The sequence below is a fragment of the Danio rerio genome, chromosome 8, assembly GCF_052040795.2.
Source record: "Danio rerio strain M-AB ecotype USA chromosome 8, GRCz13ab, whole genome shotgun sequence".
Lineage (NCBI taxonomy): Eukaryota > Metazoa > Chordata > Actinopteri > Cypriniformes > Danionidae > Danio > Danio rerio.
Window position 1 is genome coordinate 45,781,627 of NC_141028.1, and position 25,631 is coordinate 45,807,257.

General features: G+C 35.7%; 2 protein-coding genes across 4 annotated transcripts in view; one reads left to right on the forward strand and one right to left on the reverse strand.

Annotated features, from left to right (window-relative positions):
• ggt1a (gamma-glutamyltransferase 1a) overlaps positions 1 to 21,268 on the reverse strand; it is a 73,450-nt gene extending 52,182 nt beyond the window's left edge. Inside the window, exon 1 of the mRNA XM_087262952.1 lies at positions 21,115 to 21,268. The gene's annotated coding sequence lies outside the window, so the exon portion shown is untranslated. The remainder of the gene's footprint in view (positions 1 to 21,114) is intronic.
• The window catches only part of lrrc75ba (leucine rich repeat containing 75Ba), a 78,802-nt gene that overhangs the window by 10,683 nt on the left and 42,488 nt on the right, over positions 1 to 25,631 (forward strand). For all 3 annotated transcript variants that reach the window (XM_087265272.1, XM_087265271.1, XM_087265270.1), the window contains exons 2-3: positions 10,416 to 10,544; positions 22,578 to 22,690. In XM_087265272.1, coding sequence (XP_087121398.1) covers positions 10,416 to 10,544; positions 22,578 to 22,690 — 242 coding nt within the window. The remainder of the gene's footprint in view (positions 1 to 10,415; positions 10,545 to 22,577; positions 22,691 to 25,631) is intronic.

Genomic DNA, 25,631 nt, shown 5'->3' on the forward strand with positions numbered 1-25,631 from the left:
ATGTTCAGACTGGCAAGGACGTTACAGAATTTCTCTGGGGAAGACCATTTACACATCCATTCCAAAATACCGGTAAATTCTGACATCATCAACCAGAAATAAGCTCTAAACTGCTGCTATTGTATTTGTAAACATAATAGCGGTCAGACTTTTGTTCATGGTTTCACATTAGCATTCATGCAGTTGCTTTTGCCCCAGAGACATCCAAAGACATAAGTGCGAACCACAGCTAAATGTTTTTATATTTGACTACATTACAAATAAGTATTGTGGACATACGTATGTAAACACAGGGCGTACACATATGGAGGAACACTTTTGCATGTCGAGATGTACAATTGTTTGTGTGCTAGCACTCCTTCATGAGCATGAGCGCCACATTCAGGGCTCGCAGGTAAACTCACAGCGTTTTATCATAAGCATTTTATTTATAATCTTTTTCACAATTGGCATTAAGAAGAATCATAAAAATATTATCTGACTAACAACTAGAAGCTAAATGTCAGGGAAAGTAGTCAAAGACTTGACATGAACAGCGCGGATGTGAGTGCGTCTGAATGTTCTGATTGGCTAAAGTAGACGTCTCACGTCAGCGTGTACTAAACATGAACGCGCTCTTTCTAGCAATTTTTCTTCTGCATTTCAGCAAATTACGGGTAATGTTACAACTTCTCTTCCCAGAAAATTGCTGGAACAAGTTTACTGGCATTTTCATTAAGGGCCTGTTCACACATTTCCCTTTGCGAAAAAATTACAGTAATTATCCGGAAATGTCTGTCCAATACATGTGAAAGCTGCTTATGACATGTAAATGATTCAGACAGTGTAAATGTTATTTTTATTGGGTTTAAGTCTAGTTTTGCTTTTATGTGTGTTACATAAACTGCTACAGAACACACAGATTGTTCAGAGTAACTTTATAGGGGTCCTTTAATGCTCTTTTACAATATCTGGATTCTGTTTTGGGGTTGGTTCTAAAAACAGAATGTTTTTCACATAACTTACATTTTGGCAATGTTTTTGTCCCCAGCTCTGCACAAATAGCTCAATTAGTTCTGTGTTTGATAAAGGCCTGCCTTCCAAAATATTAAATGTATTATGATTGGTTAGATTGTCTTAGTGCTTCGTAACCAACCAAACAGTTACATCAGATACACATCCTCTAGGAAACTAGATTATTGATTTTATTCTTGTCCCAGTTAAACAGCCACTTACTTTCATATAATTTCTGACAAGTTGATGAATTTACATGTTGTAAATCCAGCAGTTCTAATCTCTCCACTGCAGTTTAAACTAACATGGCAGTGCCAAACAACTGTCTTCCATTAACTGTGATTATTATTGCATTTGTCTTAAGTATTATTAAGTTTTATCTGTTTAGCTGTGCCTATACTGAATGAGCACTGTGCTACGTCCGACAGATCGCACTATTATGCTTTTTTCTTATTTAAATTCTTTTATAACCCGTTTACACACATTTTAATCAGTTTTATACTTTTTGTTTATATATATATATATATATATATATATATATATATATATATATATATATATATATATATACATACATATATATATACATACATATATATATATATACATATATATATATATATACATATATATATATATATATATATATACATATATATATATATATACATATATATATATATACATATATATATATATATATATATATATATATATATATATATATATATATATATATATATATATATATATATATATATATATATAGATGTTTATTTTATACGTGTCTCTTTTATTCCTGTTTATGTAAAGCGCTTTGAATTGCCACTGTATATGAAATGTGCTATATAAATAAACTTGCCTTGCATTGCCTTAAGATGCTCAAGCAACAAAATAAGTGTTCTTACACATAATTGGGAATTGAAATATAAAATATTTAATCATAGAAATTATTATGAGATAAGATTATTGGTCAAGACAACCATGCACATACTAATAAAGCAGGACATATTAAAACAATAATGGTATCGCTGTTTTGTCACCCCCCAACCCCAACTATTTGAATTTTATATTAATCCAAAACAGAACAGCTATGGAAGCTTACTTTGCCCCAAATTATGAGAATTTATTTCTGGTATTAAGGGAAGAGAGATTTGGATATAAATTTGTATAAACAACATTATTTCTTTTAGAAACAACAGGAAACTTCAGATGTGGTAATTGTAATCATTGTGATAACATACTTAAGATGAACATAGTTAGAGATCAATCATCGGGCTGTGAATTTAAGATCAGTTAATTCATTAATTTCAATACTACATTTGTTGTATATCGACTAGAATATCTGTGCGGATGCTTTTATATAGGAATGACCAAGAGAAAATTAAAATTGAGATTAGCGGAGCACAAAAATGCGATACGTACCTGTAATCCACAATATCCTATGGCCCTACATTATAAAAATTAAGGTCACGGCAATCCCAGTTCATTAAAAATAGTTGGAATTGAACATGTTTATAATTCTACAAGAGGAGGAGACAGGATAAAAAGATTAAAACCCAGAGATACTTTTTTGGATCTATACATTAAAACCAACCAGATTTCCAGGTTTCTTTTTTGTTTTTCTATATGCTTTACAGATTATCATCATATATTGTTGAATATGAATGTGTTTGTATATGCATTCTTATGTGTACATGTTTATATATGTGTATGTATTTATTCATGTATGTGTTTTCGTATGGGTGTATATATATGTACATCCCAAGTTTAAGCATCTGTACATGCTTGTTTATTAGTTCCATATATATATTTTCTCAAATATGCAAGTGTATGTTTGTGTATGTTTATATGCCCCCCTATCTATGCCGAATTAATGATGATAGTTGACCAAGTTTGTTAAATTATTTGAGGGCTGTTGAGATGTTTAAATGAGTCATTTGACCATAGTACTCAAAGGAGACTCTAGACGCACCTGCTCACTGTTACCCTGATGAAGGCAGTTCCTTACCAAAACGCATCGGTTTTTTAAGATTTAGCCATGTGAATAAACACTTTTTAAATTTTCCACATTTTTCGAGTGCCTTGGACTGATATATGCTGTTATTTGAATTTCATAGTTGGCATTCATGCCTCTATCTGACATTGTAAACCCCAGAAAACACTTGTAATCCAAACAAACCGTTTGTTGTAGTTCTTTAAGAGATAATTTTAAAGGGGTGGTCCACTACGATAGCATAATTGAAACTTTAGTTCAGCTCCAACCATAATAGACAAAGCTGTGGATTGTGAGCCACAACCTTTAAATATTTTTATTTGTTAAAGTTGATCTATTAAATGCACATTGTCTAGCTTTAACTGAGTAGCTGTACATAATCAAAGCAAGATATATAAAAAATATAAAAGTAAGATAAAATACACATCGCTTTGCATCGTATAAGGCTCTCTTTAAGGTGTACTTTGAGATTTTATACCATATAGATATCTTGGTCCCACTTTATATTAAGTGTCCTTAACTATTATGTACTTACATCAAAAAATAAATACAATGTACTTACTGTGTTCATAAAGTATTTGAGAACACTAGTGGTGCTCTTGAGTTGGGATAGGGGTTGGGTGGTGTGAATAGGTTTATGGGTGGGTTAAGATGTAGGGAATGGTCAACAGTGTTTTTACAAATGTAGTTACAGAAGTTAATTACAGATGTAATTACATACAGGTATTTAATCAAGCATAAGTACACGAATTTACACAGTTAGTACATTGTAACAAACTATTAATTCCTGTGTAAGTACATGTTAGTTAAGGACCATTAATATAAAGTGGGACCGATATCTTTTTATGCTCAATCTTGCATGCTACAGACTGACTAACATTTAAAAATTGAAAAAGCAGGGTTGGACCCCTTTAACACAGAATTGATCATATACACAAATCACACAGACCACATATTAAATCTGACCTATTTTAATTATACCCAAAATACTGTATTTTAGAGCGATATGAAGGAGATTAGGAGGACAAACTGTTCGGCAGACTCAGCATTATTTTTAGTCTCTGTCTGTCATAAGCTGTCAAATGAAGCTTTGCTGAACTCAACAGCTCTGGCTGAGCTCAGACTAGCAATGCGGTGAAATGAAAAGGGTTTGAATATGGATTACAAAACGAACATAAGTATTTAATATTACACTTGATGTAAATTAGCAATACAATTCAGCGTAAACGAAATATGCAGACTAACTTCAGACCTGTCCAGACCTAATAAATAAAGTTGAATATAAGAAAAGCTGATTTTTTCAGGGGAGCGTCTTGCCTCGTCTTTCACTAGTACTTACCGAAATGTGTGTTAGTGGCAGGATTGCTAGTGATCTCGGATTGATGAAAACCTATTTTGGCATTGGATCTAGAGATATCAGCTAGCCAGACTGCATAAAAAGATAGAAAAACAGTAACAGATCTTGCATGATATCACTTCAGACAGCTGTCACCCAGTTTTTGGTGTTTTCTCTCAAAGTCTCTTTCTCAAAAGGCTTATCATAGAGATGTTATTTATAGGAATGTTTGGAAGTCACCGCATCAGGAATTGTTTTCTAAAAGATTTTATTTATATAAAATATCATCTTACTCATTTGCTTGATCTCTTCAAGAGGTCGATTTGAGTTGACTTTTATTGTGCTTTCTTTGTTTGTCTTTAAGTGTGTTGTTTATTTCTAAGCCAAAATGGTTTGATCAGAGCCTAGCATCATTAGACAAACACAAAACCATCCATCTTACCCACCCTGTGAGATATGTGTGTGTGCGTTCACATAACTGGGCCAACACATCTTGTTATGTGCTTTTTTCATATTCTGCTCACTTGCTGTCTGGATCTCATAGAACACCACTGACATTTACATTCCTTAGACAAGGAGTTTAACCCTATAAACACTTATTGTTTTTGAAGACAATGTGTAGATGATTATTTCCACCAAGCAAATTAATGTTACTCAGTCATCATTGACATCATTTTAGGTACTTCAATACTTTTAATAAGAAACATTTAGTGTCAGTTTATGATTCTAGAACGGTGGCTTTAAGCATATTTCTTTCATTTTCATTGGAATTATATACAACAAATGTATAATTTAAAGCAAACTCAATCCATTTGTAATGTAAAATAATGATAGGAGACATTGATTTTGTTACAAAAACAGTGCTAAAACAGAATTGTATGTATTTTCATCATATTACTTTCAAAATATGAGAAATTCACTGATACAGTTGAAGTCAGAACTATTAGCCCCCCTTTGATTTTTTTTTCTTTTTTAAATATTTCCCAAGCAACGTTTGACAGAGCAAAGAAATTTTCACAGTATGTCTGATAATTTTTTTTCTTCTGGAGAAAGTCTTATTTGTTGTATTTCAGCCAGAATAAAAGCAGTTTTTAATTTTTTAAAACACATTTCAAAGACAAAATTATTAGCCCCTTTAAGCTAATTTTTTAATAGTCTACAGAGCAAACCATCACTATACAATAACTTGCCTTATAACCCTGACCTGCCAAGTTAACCTAATTAACCTAGTTAAGTCTTTTAAAGTTACTTCAAGCTGAAGAAGAAATATCTGTCTTGAAATATCTAGTCAAATATTATTTACTGTCATCATGGCAAAGATCAAATAAAAGTTGTTAGAGATGAATTATTAAAACTATTTTGTTTAGAAATTTGTTGAAAAAAATCTTCTCTTCGTTAAACAGAAATTGGGGAAAAATAAACGGGGGGGGGGGGGGGGGGGGGATGGGGGGATGGGGCTAATAATTATGACTTCAACTGTACATTCAATGAAATACCTTAACGCCTTGCAGAGTTTCCTGTCAGAAAATGTGAAATTCACATCATTCACATTTCTGTCAGTGTTTTACAAATTGTCATGTCTTTTATTAAAGACATTATACAAGTTTACAAGAACATAGAGGTAGAAAATTTTTTTATAGATGTCGATTGGACATCTAAACGTAGACAGCTTGGCTAAAACAAGGTTAAACTTAGGCTGTCATTGAAAATCTAATAGCCCTCAAAGAGTAGCCCAAAATTAGACCTATTCGTCAAATAGACAGATTAGACAGACTTTATATGTGTATATGCACTTCTGTTTATTTGATGACTAGTCTAGTTTTGGCCTTTTTTAGACTTTTTCTTAGACATTCATTCATTTGTCTTTTGACTTAGTCCCTTTATTAATCTGGGGTCGCCAAAGCAGAATGAACCGTCAACTTATCCAGCATATTTTACGCAGCAGATGCCCTTCCAGCTGCAACCCATCACTGGGAAACATCCATACATATTTATTCACACTCACACACCACAGACAATTTAGCCTACCCAATTCAACTATGTTTTTGGACCTAAGGGGAAAACCGAAGAACCCAGAGGAAACCCATGCAAACACAGGGAGAACAAGCAAACTCCACACAGAAACACCAACTGACCCAGCCGAGGCCTAAACCAGCAACCTTTTTGCTGTGAGGCGGATGTGCTACTCACCTTTCAGCCCTATTCTTAGACAACTATTAGATTTTCACTGACAGCTCAAATTTAGCCTTGTTTTAGCCAAGACGACTATGTTCAGACATCTATTAGACATCTATTTAAAATAGAAAGTGCTTGCTGGGGTGCCTTTAGTACCATTAACAGGAGATTTTATTTGAAAATGTCATGAAATGTGCAAGAAGCAACATGATATTGCCGTCGCAGGCACAATTTTCTAATGAGCCTAGGATGAAAGAAACCACGCAAGCTCAATCATCAAACCAACACCGTCCACGATTCATTCTGGAAATTCAAGCAGGTCTTTCCAGCAGCTGAAGTGACCCTGTGGTCCATTTTTCTGTGCGATTGAGATTCAGCACACGATAATGGAAAAATAGAGAAAATGTGTTGGATGGATGGAGAGGAGTAGGGGACGGAGAGGTGGGTGGGTGTGGGTGTCTCCTTTCCAGCTAAACACATTTAAAAATGCACTCTCCAACCACTCTCTGAGTGCAAAGACCTGTTCCAATCAGAATATGCAAGTCACCATAGATAAAAGCATCTAGTCTTTGAATATTAATAACCCAATGGAGGCAGTTTCATAATCCCCTCTCTGTTCCTGAAAGTCTGCGTCTTTCTCTCTTGCCGTTTCAGTGAAACACCCCAATCTTGTCATTCTAGAGTTATTCTTGTCTATGTAAATCAAAGTTGCATAATACATAAAAGTTATGTTCTTGACTTTTATGGAAACAGTACTTTCCCTCGTGGGCTAGTTGACTTTGGGGCAACCGTCAAAACTAATTTAGATGCATACTAAAATATACAACCTTTTTTCTAAAAATAAAAATAAAAATCAAGCACATTTAAACCACAGTAGTGGATTCTACAATATAATCTATCTATTTCTGCATTTATACGTATAGCGCCGTTATCTCCAATTTCAGGTCAATTTTTACGTCTGTCAGCTAAACCTCCCAACTCCAATGGATTCTCATAATATCAGTCTTGCTACTATTTTGAATGAAGTGGCACACACAGTTTGGACAGTCTCTGCTTGTTTTAAATGAGGAACTGGGTGTTTTTATTCTGTACACTGTGCACTGTGTGAATTTGAGGAGTGGAGAAGAATGACATGTGGTGTTTAGTTATAATGAACACTCTCTAAAAAAAGAACTTTATCTTTATTAGCATGGGCTAAAACGGGCCCAAATCTATTCCAGAACAGAGCAAAAAAGGTACTATTGAGCTGTCATAATAAAAAAGTTTACTGTCTCACATGCAGCTGTTCTTAAAGACAAAACCCAAATAACTGGTTAAATTGATGGCTAAAAGTTACAACTGAGCTTGATGTTGCTGAATTGTTAATTGTATAATGACACATAGTCACACAGAATGAAAACGTAGCCCCATATACATTTCTGGAGATCGCGGATTGTGTAGCCAGAGCAATGTATGGCTGCATTTCATCTGCAAAACGGATGATATGGGATGGTACAACACCAATACTTTTCTTTTTGACCAAGACAACAGGGTTTGAGTCCGGTGAAGAACGGTTCCAGAAAGCAAGAAATACAATTTTCTCCTGAAATGTATATAGGGGTATGTAATCGGAATACTCCTGAATTGCATGTGTCTGTTCATATGCAAAGCCACACTAACAACTCTGACAATTTGGTTTTCCGGCCCAGACCTATTAGAAATACACATCTCAGCTCAGCCTATATTTTTATGAAGCATAGAATACATTGCTTTATAAGATTTTATCGATTTTTTTTCTGGTGTCAAATACACTAGAGAGTGCGGTCTACATTTTTGTGAATCTGAAATATAGTATTTAGAATATGTTTTGTTAAATGTTTCAAAAACATCTTGTAGTCTTCTGTAAAAAGGAGGGCTTGTTGCACAAATCACATTACCTACATCAGCGAACCACTGACCTAAACCCTTCCCTAAACCCATCCAATAGTGTTTTCAACAGAAAACATGAGAGAAAATCCACTGTGACCATGTAGTTTTACCTTGATTTACCTCTTTTGTGAAACTGTGCTTCACTAGACCTGAAGTGCTCTGTCACACACAAGTATAACAGCATACAATTTGAGCTACTGAGCAATCTGACCGCACCAGAAAAGTTTCTCACAATCAAGTGATCTACGTTTTTATAGATTGCTTTTTTCTGCTGAGCAAAAAACAACAAAATCTGAAGAATGGTGAAAACCAACAGCCATTGACCTTCATAGTACTAATGGAAAGTGCTGTTTTTTCCAACATTGTTCAGTATATCTTCCTTTGTGTTCATTAAATGAAAGAAACCTAAAAATGTTTGATAGAAGTAGAGGGTGAGTAAATGATGACAGAATTGTCATTCCCCTTAATGGAAACTCTGACGTGTGTCTGGAAGACACTTTGGGAGGACGCTAGTTGACCAATCACTCTGAAGAGTAAGAAAATGAGCCAATGAATGCCAATGAGTTGTCAGAGCTCGGCTCTGCAGGTGGCATTGATTAATCATTAGTAGAGTATATAGCTTGCGTGTGCACAGTAAGCTTCGCTTCAGAGCCTCTCACTAAGAGACTGAAGAGTTATATTCTGCTAACCTGATTTGGCTGAGAAACCAGTCCTACTAGTGCAGGCAACGACGTGACAGTGTTAGTCGAACTGGGCTCATTTCCCATCCCCTGGACATCTTGTTGGTAGATAAGAGAGCAGTTGTCACTCAGAGCAGATCCCCTAAGACAGCAACACAGTCGAGCAGCACGTCTTTTTAAAAAATGTCATTACGACCGTCCATTTCTGGATGCCTCGGATGACAGACACGAGCGCTGTATCACGTGTCTGGCGGTCCAGCATGTTGAGGAGGTCCCTTTAAAATCACTATTCCTCCTCTTTCTAAAGATTGTGTTGGTAATTTGAAATCTAGCAACTTGTCTTGAGAACATCAACCTAAATGCTTCTGGTTGCTGCCATGTGATTGGCTGGTTAGATATTGGTATCAAAAATTAGTTGAACAGGTGACCCAACAAAGAGGTTGCATGGGGAGTGTAGATTACCGCTGTGTTATTATTACAGCTGTGATTGTGGCTCAAGAACAAATAGTCACCTTAGAATTTTAATGTTCTATCTGAAATTTGTCAAAATTGAGTTATTGACATATTCTTATTAAATGATAACTTATTTACATTATGGGATGTTTTTTATAAGTTATTTACATTTTAAGACTTTTTATTAAAAAAACAAAACAAATGTTACACACATATTGTTTGCTATGGAATGCAAAAACTTTGAAGCTCAATATTTCAAAATCATTCAGAAGGCAAATAAAACCTTATAATTCCAAGGTGACAAAATGTATGTATCAATGTGCACATGCTGCATTAGTGAACCTATTGCTATTGTAGTAAATGGCCTATTGCTGTCTTAGCACAGATATCAATCAATAAAGTGTACCGAGTTTTTTTAGATGTAAAAGTTATAATAACTAACTTGTAACAATTAATTTTTTTCTTTGCCATGATGACAGCACATAATATTTTACTAGTTATTTAGTAAGATGTTAGCTTTCAACTTTAAGTGCAATTTAAAGACATAATTAGCATTATTACGTCAGATAGGCAATTTAGGTTAATTAGGCAAGTCATTGGCCAACATTGGTTTAATCTAACATTTGTGCTTTCAGGCAAACCAAACCCAAAAAGACTATCAAGAAGAAAAAATATATATATTTAATAGGAAATACTGAAAATCATTGGCCTGTTTAACATTGCTTGGGAAATATGTGAAAAAGAATTAAATTCACAGGACGGCTAATTATGTTCCCTTTGACTGTATTTGTGGTATACTTTGATAGCTGACCAAAAATTCAAGAGTGATGAAACTGACTGATAATATATACTCTCTTTATATCTTCTTCTTTAGGACCTGGGATTAGAGGGTACGTCACTCAATGATATCCTCTATAAGAACGCAGCTTTCCTAAACCTTGTGGACCCCATATCTCATGAGCTCCTGCTGAGCCTGGCCAGAGACATGCAGTGCCCAAAGAAGGTGAGTCATTCACTTCCAGCCTGTACTTTCTTTGCTTTGTTGATTACAACTTCAAGTAAATGGAAAGAAATGTGTTTGCGTATAGTAATTAGTTGTACTGATTTACGGCAGTCATCAAATTGAGCTCACTCACAGTTTGTAACCCACGCTTGGCTAACAAATGTGATACAAAATGGCAGGGAATGATAAATAAGGTGTCTAGTTTGTTCATTTGTTCGTGTTAAACTCTCTATGCAGGGAATGGGCGTTTGTTTCTGACATTTTAGAAATCCATTTTTGGTTCTGGAATCGATTGACTTGATGCCAAGAATCGATTTCTTACGGTTGTTGCAATTCTGTTTTGATTCACTATTTAACAACACAGTTTCCATTGACTTTATGCTGTTGCAAATTATGTACTAAGCAAGCGGTATATGCTACAGTTCTAAAATTAGAGTATGCAGTTTATCTGTCTGTTTGTGGAGGTTGTATTCATTATTTTTGCAAAGGTAGACTTTCTTGTGCCATTTCTTTCAGATATGTAAAAAAAGGAAAAAGATGTACATAGATGTTAAAAATGTAGCATTAGGACTGTTACATCATGCATATTTTATTTTTTATGCATTTAGAGCAGGGCTCAAAATCTCCTATGTCGGTAAAACTCAGTTATTAGCTATTAAACTCAGTTATTCTACTTCAGAAGCACAGAAGTAATACAGACTTGTGATTCAATATTAGTGAGATATTCTGGATATGTCATAGCTGAATAACAAGATTACATTGAAATGACATACCGAGAGCTTCAAATCCCATTGATTCCTCATGAGTGTAGATTACAGGTGAAAAATTAGAGGTCAATCGGAACAAAATGCTCTGATCCACACAGGGTCATTTATGCACGCCCTGGGCTGCAATTGACTGGCCACAAAGTTTACTAGTGAGATAACAACAATAATATTTTCCCTCTTATTTTTAAGTTGTATTTAACACACTATCTATGTGGGACTCTTCATTTGAAAATGAATAAATTCACATCTCAGCAGAATTCAAAATGCAGGAAAAACAGATTATAATTTTATTCAGCTCGACACCAAAGAGGCATTATGTCTGTTTTAATATATCTTGTGTGAGTTTGACATGTATATTGTGAAATTCGCCATGAATTTATGTAATAAGGGAAACACTTAGAGACTACCGAGTATAATTGTTAAATGCACACTTGTGCAACATGTCATATCACTCAGCTCTTACTGTGAATTTTCTTAAAGGGGTGGTCCACAGTGTGTTTTTAAGGCTTGGTTGTGTTTATAAGATGCAAAGTAATTTGTGCTCATGCTCCACTTGTAAAAAAATCATGTTATTTATATATCACACTATAAACTGTCATATTTCCTAGTTCTTCTGAAAGGCCTGCCCTCAAGAGGCTCTGATTGGTCAGCTAACATAACGTGCTATCATTCACGGATTGGTTGGATTGCTCTTTTAAAATAAAAAGTGTCAGAATAAAAAGTCAGCTATTCGGAAACGTTCACATAAAACGTGATATAAAACGTTCACATATATTTTTCGAGTTGGTTATTTGAGATACGGAACGCAGGGAAAGCTGCCGTATAGAGACACACTGCAGTGCTGCTGAGGAGTGTGTGTTTACAGCGATTTGGGGATAAATGTGAATTTGCAGCTTAATTCCAAAGAGCATTTTCCATTGTTTACATCCTTGTTTACATCCTTACTACAACATACCATTAACGCTAAAAATTATGCATGTAATAGATCAATTTTAAAAAATAAAAATACTGCAGGTTGTGGCTCACAATCCACAGCTTCGTTGGTTGGAGGAGTTTTTAGCTAAATCCAGCACTGAACTGGAAGAGATTCTGAAAGCTGTTCTTTGTCAAATGCTAGAGCTATATCTTTTTTTATAATACTCTGGAACATAATTAAAATTCAATTGATGTGTCCTTTGGAAGCCCAAATACTAAAACAGAAGAAGCTCTGTGGAATTAGCAGCATTTGGATGCCGTTTTAGCTTTCTCTGCTATAACTTTACCTTGCCTCTAGCCAGACCCCTTTGCTGTGCGGGGTGTGGTGAATGCGTGTAACTGGAAGCCTTGTGCTCTCACTAACCCAGATGTATTTTTTGTAGTCCCCTAACTTTGTTTGCTGTAAGCTTTGCTTAGCTAACTTTGTAAAGGCCTATGTCTCCTTTTGCATTGAACTTTAAGCATATTACATTCAGATATGTTGTTTATGTTCACAAAGCTACATGACACATCAACTAAAGTTTAGAATATGATATCATAATGGACCACCTCTTTAAGTAAAAGGATGCCAATACACTTTATAAAATTCATGAGATTATAATTTAGCCTAGATTTCATCCACAACACAACTCAGGAGCAAACCAGGTTATTTTGGTGGCATGAAGATAACTCGCATATTCATTCTAGCTAAAATAAACTTCAATTACATTATCTACATATTCAGTATATATGCTTATGCAGGATATATCCAATCAATTCATAAAGACTTCATTCATTAATTCAAGCACATCTCTTGATAAAAAAAACAAATGAGATAAAGCAAAATAAGCTAACTATCATTGCTAAATTGAATCATATTTTGAAGCTATTCCTTGTCTTTTGCAAGGCTTAATCTGAATTTGCTGAAGGTGTGATATGATTGAAGATCAGCAAAGCATCGGTGCACCTTAAGTCAGCCTAACAGCAATCGGGAATCTTTGAATCAGCACCACCGGCCATTCCATTGAGACTCATTTCACTTTTCCTGCTGAAGTGTTGATTCGTAAGCCATACAGGCTGCAGGGCATAATAAAAACCCAGCAATTTATTAAAGACTAATATGGGCTGTATCATTCTCATATTCTTATCATTAAAGATTGTCCATAATAGCATGCAGATCTTTTTCTGTTTCTTCTCATGATTAATATAGCTGCAGAACCCAGAGGCTCTTGCAGAGTATAAGAGCAGATGCATTAAATTAGATGGATATCTCACTGTGTGTCTGTCAGAGCCTCAGTATGACACTCGGTAGAAACTACAGGACTGTAAGGAAACTGTCACTAGGAAACTGCACGCTTCTATACCCGACCGGCTCTGCAAGTGACAGTGACTGAATTTCACTGTATCAGAAAGATGACTGCCAAAAAGTAGCACACTGAGTATGGCAGAGAGTCAGACAGGAATTTAGCCCAGTGAAACCCAGTTCACCACGGGAATTATGCAAATCAGTGTATGATACAGAAAAAAACAAATTCTGACAAAAAATATGTGACGCTACTAAATATGGTGCAATACTATGCCTTTGGTATTGTATTGAAAAACAAATCATGCTTTGGTATATTGCAATTGTGACCTGCTTAGTCATAAATATGAGGCCAATTTATCATATTTATGACAAAAATGCAAAATGTTGACATTTCTACATGGAATATTAAGTAAATCATGACATATGCTTTCAAAATTATGACAAAAAGATTGAAATTATGAGATCTGTCATAAATTCAAAATGTGAGATTGTTTCAAAATGATGATATAAAGTTATAATTGGAAATTAATAAATAATAATTTGATAGATATATGTAATTGGCATTAAGTCAATTATGAGATAGAAAGTCAAGATCATCAACAGTATATACACTTACTGGCCACTTTATTAGGTACAGCTTACTAGTACTAGGTGGACCCCCTTTTGCTTTCAGAACTGCCTTTGTCCTGCATGGCATAGATTCAACAAGGTACTGGAAATATTCCTCAGAGTTTGGTCCATATTGACATGATAGCATCACACAGTTGTGGAGTGGCACTAACCGGAGTTGAACCTGGTTGGGTCTTCTGCTACTGTAGCCCATCTGCCTCAAAGTTTGATGTGTTGTGCTTTCAGAGAGGCTCTTCTGCATACCTTAGTTGTAACGAGTGGTTATTTGAGTTACTGTTGCCTTTCTATCAGCTGGAATTAGTCTGGCCATTCTCCTCTGACCTCTGGCATCAACAAAGCATTTGCACCCACAGAACTGCCGCTCACTGGATACTTTCTCTTTTTCTGACCATTCTCTGTAAACTCTTGTGCATGAAAATCCCAGTAGATTAGCAGTTTCTGAAATACTCAGACCAAAGTATTTTTTGAATATGACAATTACTTCACTGTACTCAAATGGCCTCCACAGTTACTTGATCTCAATCTAATAGAGCTCCTTTGGGATGTGGTGGAACAGGAGATTTGCATCATGGATGTGCAGCCAACAAATCTGTAGAAACTGCGTGATTCTATTATGTCAATATGCACCAAAAACTCTGAGGAATATTTCCATTACCTTGTTGAATCTTATGCCATAAAGGATTGAGGCAGTTCTGAAGGCAAAAGGTATCCAACCCGGTACTAGTAAGGAGTACCTAAAGCGGCCGGTGAGTGTATATTATATGGAATGATTATATTGTATTATATACTAGCAACGATATTAAGAGATACAAGTTAAGTTATAATAATGAAACAAAAAGGCAAAATTATTAAAAGATCCATGTCAAAAGTCCAAACTGTGATAGTTATAATTGTGGGATAAAAAAGTTGTCATAATTGTGAAATACATAAAACAATAATTATTGTATAAAAATTAATAATCATAAAATAATTAGTCAAATGTATGACCAAAAAAATTGAATTATGAGATTCTGAGAGTAATGGAGGTCTTTTAGGAAATGGATTTTGATTACAATACAATACTCAACCGCAGTCTGGCATACCTTTCTTCGACCATGGACTGAAGTGTGTATACAAAATCAAAACACTCGTTTACATCATCTTTTTTACACATAAACTGACTTGAACAGTTTCAAACATTCCATAATTATTATTTTAAATCACAGGTGGAAATAAAATGTTAATCATTGTCATGGCTTATGCTATAATTACCCTCATTTGCATAGAAAGAAGCTGTGTCTGATCTGAAAACAAAGACAGCGACTTCAGTTAAATGCACAGTACTTTTGCAGCACAGTTCCTGTCCACATAAGCTGGTTTGCGGTTATAAAACTACTGACTAAAGTAGAGCACCTGTGAACTAAATTGCTCCCTCAGCTTTTTGCTTTTTACTTCTTCATAAAAAGGAAAAAGTTAAAGGTTTCACAAAGGTATCAAAATGGCACTGGTTTAACATCACACCTGTTCCTGCATAAATATTTGATGCCATGATTTATTCCACCTCCTACAGTCTGCAGCGTACCCTCATTGCCTTCGCATCGGTTTTGCATCTCTAAATGTTAAACCGTCACCTCTCTTGTGCCAGCGGGAGGTCCGGAGATTTCCTAAGCAGGGTGCAAGTTATTAATAGAAGGCAACCCAGCAGTGTAATTTCATGATGTTCATATCCACAATTATGTAGAGGAATCCAGTTTGTACACTTTATCTGGGGTTAACGAATTTGTTTATGAGCAAATTTAAATCACAGTAGCCATACAGCTTCTGTTGTTTTGCAACAACTTACACTGCAAGTTTTTCATACACCTGTCAGTTTTTAGATTTTGAAGAAGACATCAACTTTTTTTTTTATATATAATTATTTTTTAGGGGTTTTCACCTTTATTGAAAGGACAGTGGAGATGTAGAGACAGGAAAGTGTGGGGAGCAGAGATAGGGGAAGGATCAGCAAAGGACCTCGAGACGGGAATCGAACTAGGGTCGCTGCGAGCACCTCGATGCTATGTGTCGGCGCACTAACCACTAAGCTATTGAAAGGGTGGTCCAGAGTAGATTTTTAAGGCTTGGTTGTGTTTATAAGATGCAAAGCAATGTGTGCTTATGCTTTTTTTTGTAAAATAAAATCATGTTATTTATTTATATATCTTGCTTTAAATACATACAGCTACTCCATTAACATGAAAGCAACTGTCATATTTCCCAGTTCCTCTAAATATCTGTGCCTCTGCTGTGTAAATACTGTCAGTCGGAGTAGCAGCCATGTCAGTGTGAGCCTGACGAGGAAGCTGAACCTCATGCCTGGTCTTTAAAATAAAACCTGATAAGTAGGCCCACACGGAATCTGCGCGCGCAGAATTCCGCAGATTTTTAGCCCAGCATTGATTCTGTTTATTTACTTGTGTAAATGTGTGTAAATTCATTTTCATTCAGTTTTTCAACTTCAGTAATATTGTTGACTAATATGAAAATGTTCATAAGATTTTTTTTACAATATAATTTGTAAAGTAATATTCTCCACTTTTTGTGAGAGACTTGCTTTGTTTACCAAATAAAGTGGATCTAATTGGATTTGCATGGTAAACATTAAATACAAGTTTAAAAGTTATTATTTTATATTTCATATATTAAGGTTGAAGTTATTATCCTCCCAAAATCATTCCATATAAATCTGCAGATTTTTTACAAAATTCTGCACAAAAATAGCAAAAAAAAAAATGTCAGCAGATTCCATCTAAGTATATTTCACGTATATTCAAAATAAGCATGTGTAAGTAATTTAAAAGTTCACATATATTTTGCGAGTTCATTATTTGAGATGTAGAACAAACGGGAGAGCAGGCGCATAGAGAGAAAATGCAGCACTAGTGAAGATTGTGGGTTTACAAGGGTTTGACAGATACATTTGAATCTGTAGCTAAATTGTTAGCGGTGCCAAATGGCATTACCCATTGTTTACATCCTTTTTTACCTCCGCTACAACAAAGCATTAATGTTAGAAACTATGCATGTAGAAGATCAATTTCAACAAACAAAAATATTTATAGGTTGTGGCTCACAATCCACAGCTTTGTCTGTTATGGTTGGAGCTGCTCCTTCTTTGAGAAGTTTTTAGCTGGATCCAGCACTGAACTGGGAGAGATTCTGGAAGTTCTCCTTTGTCAAATGCTAGAGCTATGTATTTTTTTCTAATTCTCTGAAACATAATTAAAATTAAACTGTAAGCACTTCTCTCTTTGTGTCGTGTTCTTTGAAAGCCCAAATACAGAAACAGAAGAAGCTCAGTGGAAATAGCAGCATTTAGACATCATTTTAGCTTTCTTTGCTATAAAATTACAGCGCCTCTGGCCAGACCCCTTCACTGCACGGGGTTTATGCGCGTGGTGTAAGGGTGTAACCTGAAGGGTTTGTGATCTAACTAACCTGGATCTATTTTTTTGTAGACTTCAAACTTTGTTCGCTGTAGACTTTGTTAAGCTGACTCTGTAAAAGCCAATGTCTCCTTTTGCATTGAACTTTGAGCATCTTACACTCAGAGATGTTATTAATGTTCACATCGCTACATTACACATCAATAAAAGTTTAAAATATGATAACATACTGGACCACCCCTTTAATCTAAAGAAGACACCCAATGATTAAAGAATTTATTTTGTTGCTCTTAATGGCACGTATTGTATTTTTTGCCATTAGAGGGCACAAATTCATAAGAAACAAAGGCGTTGTTTGATAAACACATGTTATAAGTGTGGAATCATGGGAGTTGTTATTTTCATTACATCATGTCCCGTGTTTTGCAGTTCTATTCCGCTATCATACCATAAAGGTATTTTTACATATTTCTCCTGTATTTTTAGTCTTTCTGTGAAGGGTGGCAATAAACATTTAAGGGCCGATCCTCCCTATATGCAATACCACAGAACCACCAGGGGCCGCCTTTTGCTCTTAAATGTGGGTCTGTTCTGTGCCTTTGTTTTATTTAAGCATGAAAACACTTTGAGATAAATATAAAAACGGTGGGGTTTCCTTCCTTTTCTTTACAGGCTGCATCGCCCCTTCTTTGCAATCCTTACAATAGTCATATAGCGTAATGTGACTGTTAGATGCGCTACATAGCGATGAATAGACGCAGTTTCCCAAACGGATTCTGCACATGCGATTTGAAGCAGAGCAAAAGTCTGGGATTAGGTGCTAGAGATACCTTTATTATGGTGGGCATATCCCTTATTTTCACATCCCAATGTTGACAGATATGATAATATAGGTACATAAGTCAGTAAATTATGTAACACTGTTCTAGTGTTTTTACAATGTATATTAAAGGTACATACTGTGTCTTTGATCAACTTTTGTCTTTAGATTTACGTTACAATACAAGTCATAATATAACAAGTCAAACCAATTAAACAACACTTTTAATCCTTAATATATCCAGTGTTTAAAGTTTGTGTAAGAAATGTATGCAGATCAGCTTAGATTTAAAGTGCACGTAGTTTACCCCTTTTTTATGATTTAATATTAATAGTATGATTCTTCTGAGTGTACTAGTTTAGGTTCAGTTCAACACACAGTTCAGATGTTTTTATTATAATGTGTTAAAAAGTGTCATGTTGGGGGCGTTTACACAGTTTGCTGTTTTAGGGGCGTGTTGCTTCACATGAAAATTTGTTTCGGCTTCCCGCCCAACATAACAAGGGGGCGGAGCCAGGAGCTCCCACGCTCCGTGTTTGCAACAGACAGAGAGAGAGAGAAGCTAAGCTAAGCTAGGATCAGCATTCAGCCGTACATGTTTGACTTGGACACAGACCACGCAGATAGTACAAAATCATTTGTGTCTTTGTATAGTTTGTATAGTCTCAGTGTACATGTGCCGAGCTTGTACACCAAGACTAATAACCACACACACTGAATTAACTTTGACTGAGGCACCGAATGCGCCACGACACGGCACACCAGACACTCTCAGTGGCGCGGCAGAAACATGAAGTGTCCCGAATCATTGCGCCACTTATTCCAGAACTCCAAACACAGGCCTCCACCAGGCCAAACACAACAGCGCCAAGCCGCCGACCCGAAGCTCCGCCGCATGCACCCGACAGAAACTCACGCCCAGAACTCCGAAATGCAAGGCGCCGTGCCACGCAAAAGGTACAAGCAATAATTCCGATTAGAGCGATAATGGAGAATATTGATCTTGTGTTGAGCTTTTCATCCAAAAACAGAGCAAGGTTGTTCCTTTAGTGATATCGCTTTGACTCACACGCTGAAAATGGCGGACGTGAAACAAGAAACTGAGGATATGATCGTGACGCAAGGCTGTCAATCAATATTGGTGGGCGTGGGGACCGCTCTCCTAGCAATTGGTCCACCGTTTTTATGTTGTTAAATTGAAAAAAAAAAAAGGACTGGGTGTGTTTATATCAGCCCATTATGATGGTCTATACACTATATATAAACACATGTCAGTCCAAACAGCTTGAAAAGTAGATTTTCCACCATAGGTGCCCTTTAACTAAATAATGGCTAATTTGCATATTAAACAACATTTTTGTATAAAAATGTTCAACTAGGAAAGTATGGTGATAGATTGTTTTTACACCCTGTACACCTTTAGTGTCTAGGTACTGTAAAACTTCAGTGTCCTGATGACATTGTTTAGATGTCAATAAAAACAGACTTTCTCCAAAAATAAATCACTAAGTTTTTGTGATTTAATTTAAAGTTGCAAAAGTGTCCACCATCCAATTGCATGTCCTCTAAAAGCTTTCTTGTTCACTTTATTGAGAGTATCTTGCTTCACTTTACAAAATAAAGGTACAAAAGTTGTCAATAGGACGATACCTATAGGGGTAGTAGCCTACAGTAGACATGCGTTATGTTAGTTAGTTTTACAATGGATTTACATACTTTTGAATGCTTCAAAATAAAAGCAAGGATAAAGTTGAAAATTACTCTGGAATTACTCTGGTCTGACAGGAAAAAAAATACATATACACTGACAATGGCTTAAGGGTGAGTAAATTATGGGTTACTTTTCATTTTTGGGTAAACTATTCCTCAAACATACTGCTGTAGAGTATACGCACAGCTAGTGTTTCTTCCCATAGCAATAAACTTCCGATGAATGGGTAATGTAACTGCTTTCAAGCCGTTTACATGCACAAGCTGGCAGAATCATCAGGTAAGTTCAGAAACTCCATTGAAAATACTGGGGTACAATAAATGTTCACGTTTTAAAGACATGGAAAAATGGAATTCATTGCAGTACTTCTTGTAGAGACTGAGACCAACTTTATATCGTATATCCATCAGGCAAGTGATGAACAATGAATTTTAAAGAAATAGACCTTAAACGCGGCAACTTTGTAACAGCATACAGTTTAAGGGAAGTGCTTGACCCAGGTTACTGAAATTTCAAAGTCATTCTGCATACTTCTGCAAATACCCTACTGGATAAAGATGTCGAGTACACACCAATGCACAATGATGCTTTGTTTTTGAATGCACTATTTAGTTTTGTCTTCTACTGCTGTAAATGATACAGTAGGCACTCTTTAAAGCCGGATGGATTCTGATTGGCTTTTAGTGTTTTTTAAGTAGCTAGAAAAAAAAATGTTCTGAATGTAATTACAACAATTTTGTTTTATTTAGAATAATTTAAAAATATCTTACATTTTTATAATTAAATATGTATCAATTATAGATGTTGAATGGATGGATATTTTGACCATTAAATTATTTAAATGTTTTTTTTTTTGTCAGCAAATGATCAACTGCACCTCTAAATATTTTGCATAACCTTCCTAAATATTCAATAATTATGGTTTTTAATGAATTGTTGAACCATTACTAAAAACTGAAATAAAATTTCAGTACATACCCAGATCACAATATTCTGCATTCTTTGTGGTTGCGCTGTCTGATTTTCTACAGCTTCGTGTTATGATTTGGCCTTAGTGTAAAGTGTGTATGCCTTGTTGATTTGTCTTTTTATTTTGTCTTGTTTTCCTGTTTCCTCTTTGGTTTCCCGCCATTTGGTCTTTTGGTTATGTGTCCTGTTCTTATTGGGTTTCATATGTCATGTGTTTTTATTTTTATTGGATGATCTAGTCATGTGACCCCCTTTAGTTTCATGTATATAGCTTCATGTTTCACCTCTTGCATTTTTGCAAGTTTTGTATGGTTACGCTATGGTGGGCAGAGCAAGGCTTCATGAAACACTGAAAGAGTTGAAACAAGGTGTTTCTCTAAAATGCCGAGATCAGCGGCTAATCAGTCGGAATGACATGATGGTGACCAGTGAGACCTAGCTGTTACTCAAGTGGCCACCGCCTTAATAATGCACAAAAAATAAAACTTAATAAAAACAAAACAGATGAGTTATAAAAAAAATTCACCCCCTCACATTTGTCATAAAGGGTAATACTAGCTATATGCACCAAAACCACTGTTTGTACCAGGCTGTAAACATGTTTTTATCAGCTGTAAAATTTACCAATTTTACCAATTTACCATTGCTGTCAGAAATCATCTGGATTTCCTGGACCCAGCCCCCAAAGGCGAGTCGATGAATTGGAGTTTTAGCTATCTCTGTATTTGCTTCTCGAGGGAGAGCAGGAGGTTGCTGCTTGTTCCAAACAGAAAAGATTTAAGTCACGTGGCCAATTTGATACACACTCCAAACCAAAGCATCCTTCATAACAAAACACTCAATGTGAACAGGGGTGTGTGGCTACAGTGCAATAAAGTTAACCAATCACAGCAGTGTGTGTTTACTTTCATCTCTGAAACTGAAAAGTGAGTTTTTCTCATAGAGATTGAAAACAAGTATGTTAATTAGCTTTTTAGTGATAAAATAACTATAAAGTAGAAGAAATCTTTATATAATGACCTACATTTGATATGTATTTTTCAGGCTTGTCTTCCACTTATCTGTAGCATAGGAACAAGTCTGATTCTGCTGTTGCACGCCGAACGTGTTTAATGATTCAGACCTTCAGACGGCCGATTTTGTAAGACCACAAATAAAAAAAGAAAGGCATCTGGATTATATATCAGAGGGGATTAATGTCAGTCTTTGAGGAGATTATTTTTCTGATGTTCTTTTTGTCCAAATCTAAATTTAGATCTAAAAATTGCATTAAAGTGTAGGAAAAGAAAAGTAGAATAGAACGCAATAAGAAACGGCCCTGATGTGCTCATATATAGTGAGTTATTTTGTTTACTCCCAGAATATGAGAAGCTCATGCCGCAGGCTCCACATTTATCTTGTCAAGTTTAATCAAATGAGTCTATTTTTTCCAGTCTTCTTATTGTGTTTTTCTGTGCATGTTGTTATTTCAGGACTTGGAGACGCTGAAGTCTTCGGATAAAATCTGCAGACAGCTCATCTACCACCTGACTCCGCACTCCAAGTGGCTCAGGAAAAGTATGACTCGTAGAAAGGCCCAGGCCTGGTGAGACTTTTCCCTGTCTTGTACTGTATGACATACTGCTAATATAGAGTAAAATAAATAATTTTATAATTAATTTAATTTAATTTTATATTATATTATATTATATTATATTATATTATATTATATTATATTATATTATATTATATTATATTATATTATATTGTACATTGTATGTATAATATACATATGTGTATAATGTACATATAATAACAGGGTTAGCAAAAACCATAATAAAGAGCCCCTATTTAGGATTTTTGAGACTGTTCTTCCATGTAGTATGTACCACAACTCTAAGTGAAGTGAAATATCTAGCTAAGGCATAAATTTGAAAGTGCACAGTGTTTAAAACTATTAATTCATTTATAAGAGTCGACTCCTAATACTTTAAATAAATTATCTTGATAACGAGTACATGGATCAGTAGATCATTGATCAGTTTCTTCCTCCATTTTACAAGTATACATGAGTTCGATTAAAATTGCAAGTACTTGTACTGCTTGTACTGTATCTGGCTAACTCTTTATATTCTCATATTGCATCTAATGCCATGTTGAAAATGTGACGTGTGACGCTTTGTTTACGAATTTAAATGCGTTTGTGAGCTCGCGTTCCCCTGCCATTTGTCATTGCTATGGCCACCATTAGCTGTTCCTACAAACATGCAGCAGTCAAGGTTCAAAATAGTTCTTTTGCCACTCTGTGGATTAATACTGAATTTGTGTCATGGTTAAAGCAGGTCGCACACCAGAAGCGCCGCTCGGCGCCGCGACACGGCGCGTACATGACAGTTTAAAGTATCACACACCAGACGCGCACATTCAAATAATATTTAACAATAAACTAATCAGATGGCGCTCTGTGGCGCGGCTGAAAAATGAACTGCGTCCTGAGCCGTCGCCGGGCGCCGCCGACAGCCGCCGACTTGCGGCGCCGGTGTGTGTATCCTGATAGAAACCTATGTTTAGAATTCTAAAATACATGGCGCTGCGTGGCGCTGCGCGGCGTGCCGCCGAGCTGCGCTTCTGGTGTGCGACCTGCTTAAGAGTAGAGCAATATGCTAGTGTTTTACTGCACACACATACCTGCCAACATCTGTCCCTGAAAATCCAAGAGACCGGTGTCTAAATAACAGGACCAGAGCAAAGAGAACTGGTGCTCTAGGCGAACGGCGATCACGCCACGCTCAACCTAAATGTGAAAAGAAAGCGTCCGACCCTCACAACTTGGTCGTCTCTATGAACGCGCCGGCCCTGATAACACCGGTGAGTAACGGGTACTGTGTACTATGGTTTTTGTAACTACCATGAAGCGTGTTTTGGGCGGCCGCTGCAACCACAGTTAGCTTCCATCGACTGAACCAAAATGCTGAGGACCTGGGGTAGGTTGAAATGAAATTTTCCGGGATAAATACCAAATGGGTGGGTGGCTGGAGATGGGTCTAAAATAAGGGAGACTCCTGGGAAAAAATTGTGTTGGCAGGCTTGCTTACACATTCTCTATGCACTCTGACTACCTCTATATTGTTGATAAGCCGTGCTGGGTATTTCACTCTGTCTCGTGCTGAATGCTGTCGACCAATCGCAAAAGGTTGTCATTGGTCCAATCCCCATAGATTAGCTTCGTGCTAAGGAGGGGTTTGGGAACAAATGAATTACTGAGTGAATCATATGGGAGTCGCTGGGGTTATTAGGTAAAGATAAATGCATATTAAAAGACCATGAAAGTGTTTTTTGACCTTGCATGCATATTAGACTGTTGTTGGAGACCCTAACAACCAAATATGACTCTATTTCATGTAAAATGAATAGTGAACTGTTAGCCAAATATTTTATTCCATATTTAAATTAAATTGCAACAAATAAAAAGGATTACCAAAATTATTTTAGGTATTGGTGCATCACTGGTATTTTAATATTATTTATTTTATTTCAGTATATATCTTTCATTTATTTGTTTATTTAATTTAGTTGCCATAAATTGGAGTTTCAATCTCATAATTCTGTTTTAAAAATAGAGAATATCATTTTTTAAAAAGTTTTTAAAATAGTATCATGGAACCGACCTATATAAATACTTTTAAATACTTTTTTTATATAGTTTAAAGCAGATACAAATTGCTCTTTACGGCAAGGTTGTAAACATGACTTGAACAATGGTTTTATAAAATATACAGAAAATATGCAGGTGGAGGAGGTTTTCCAGAGTGCCATTCAAGCTCTCATACATTTATTTTAAAATGCTGAAATATAAGAGAAAAGTTTTTCCTTTTATTTTTCTAACTACAAAAGTAATTCCATTTCAGTTTTCAAATATTGGGGTAAAAATTGCAGTATTGACATGGTAGTTTTAATTTCTTCATTTTAATCCACATCTTGACATTTTGTCACCTTGGAATTATAAGGTTTTATCTGTGTTCTGAATGATTTTGAGATATTAAGCTTTAAAGTTTTTGCATTCCATAGCTAACAGTGTGTGTGTATCCTTTCTTTTTTAAATAAGAAGTCTTAAAATGTAAAGAACTTAAAACATCCCATAATGTATATGAGTTGTCATTTAATAAGAATATGTCAATATCTCAATTTTGACAAAAATGTCAGTTAGAACCTTATAATTCTATGACGATGTTTAATCACCCCCTTCTTCCTTTTAAGGCCTCACAAATCTCCTGAAATTTGCATAAAGTACAGATCTGTTCCATGATTTATTAATCAGGAATCTGGTGGCTGTTTCAGACAGTGTGATTATAGATGAGTGTAACAAATTAGAGCTTGTTTGGTCTGCCAGCGCTGACCCATTAATCTCAGCTCGCCTTCATCTCTGCTATTGATTTGTTTAGTCTTTCTAACAGCACTGCTGGGTCTGGTTAGTGCAGTCTGAAGAGAGAGCCATGAATGACCAGTGACTTGTGTGCGTAATACTCAATAAAAGTAACCCTATCCTT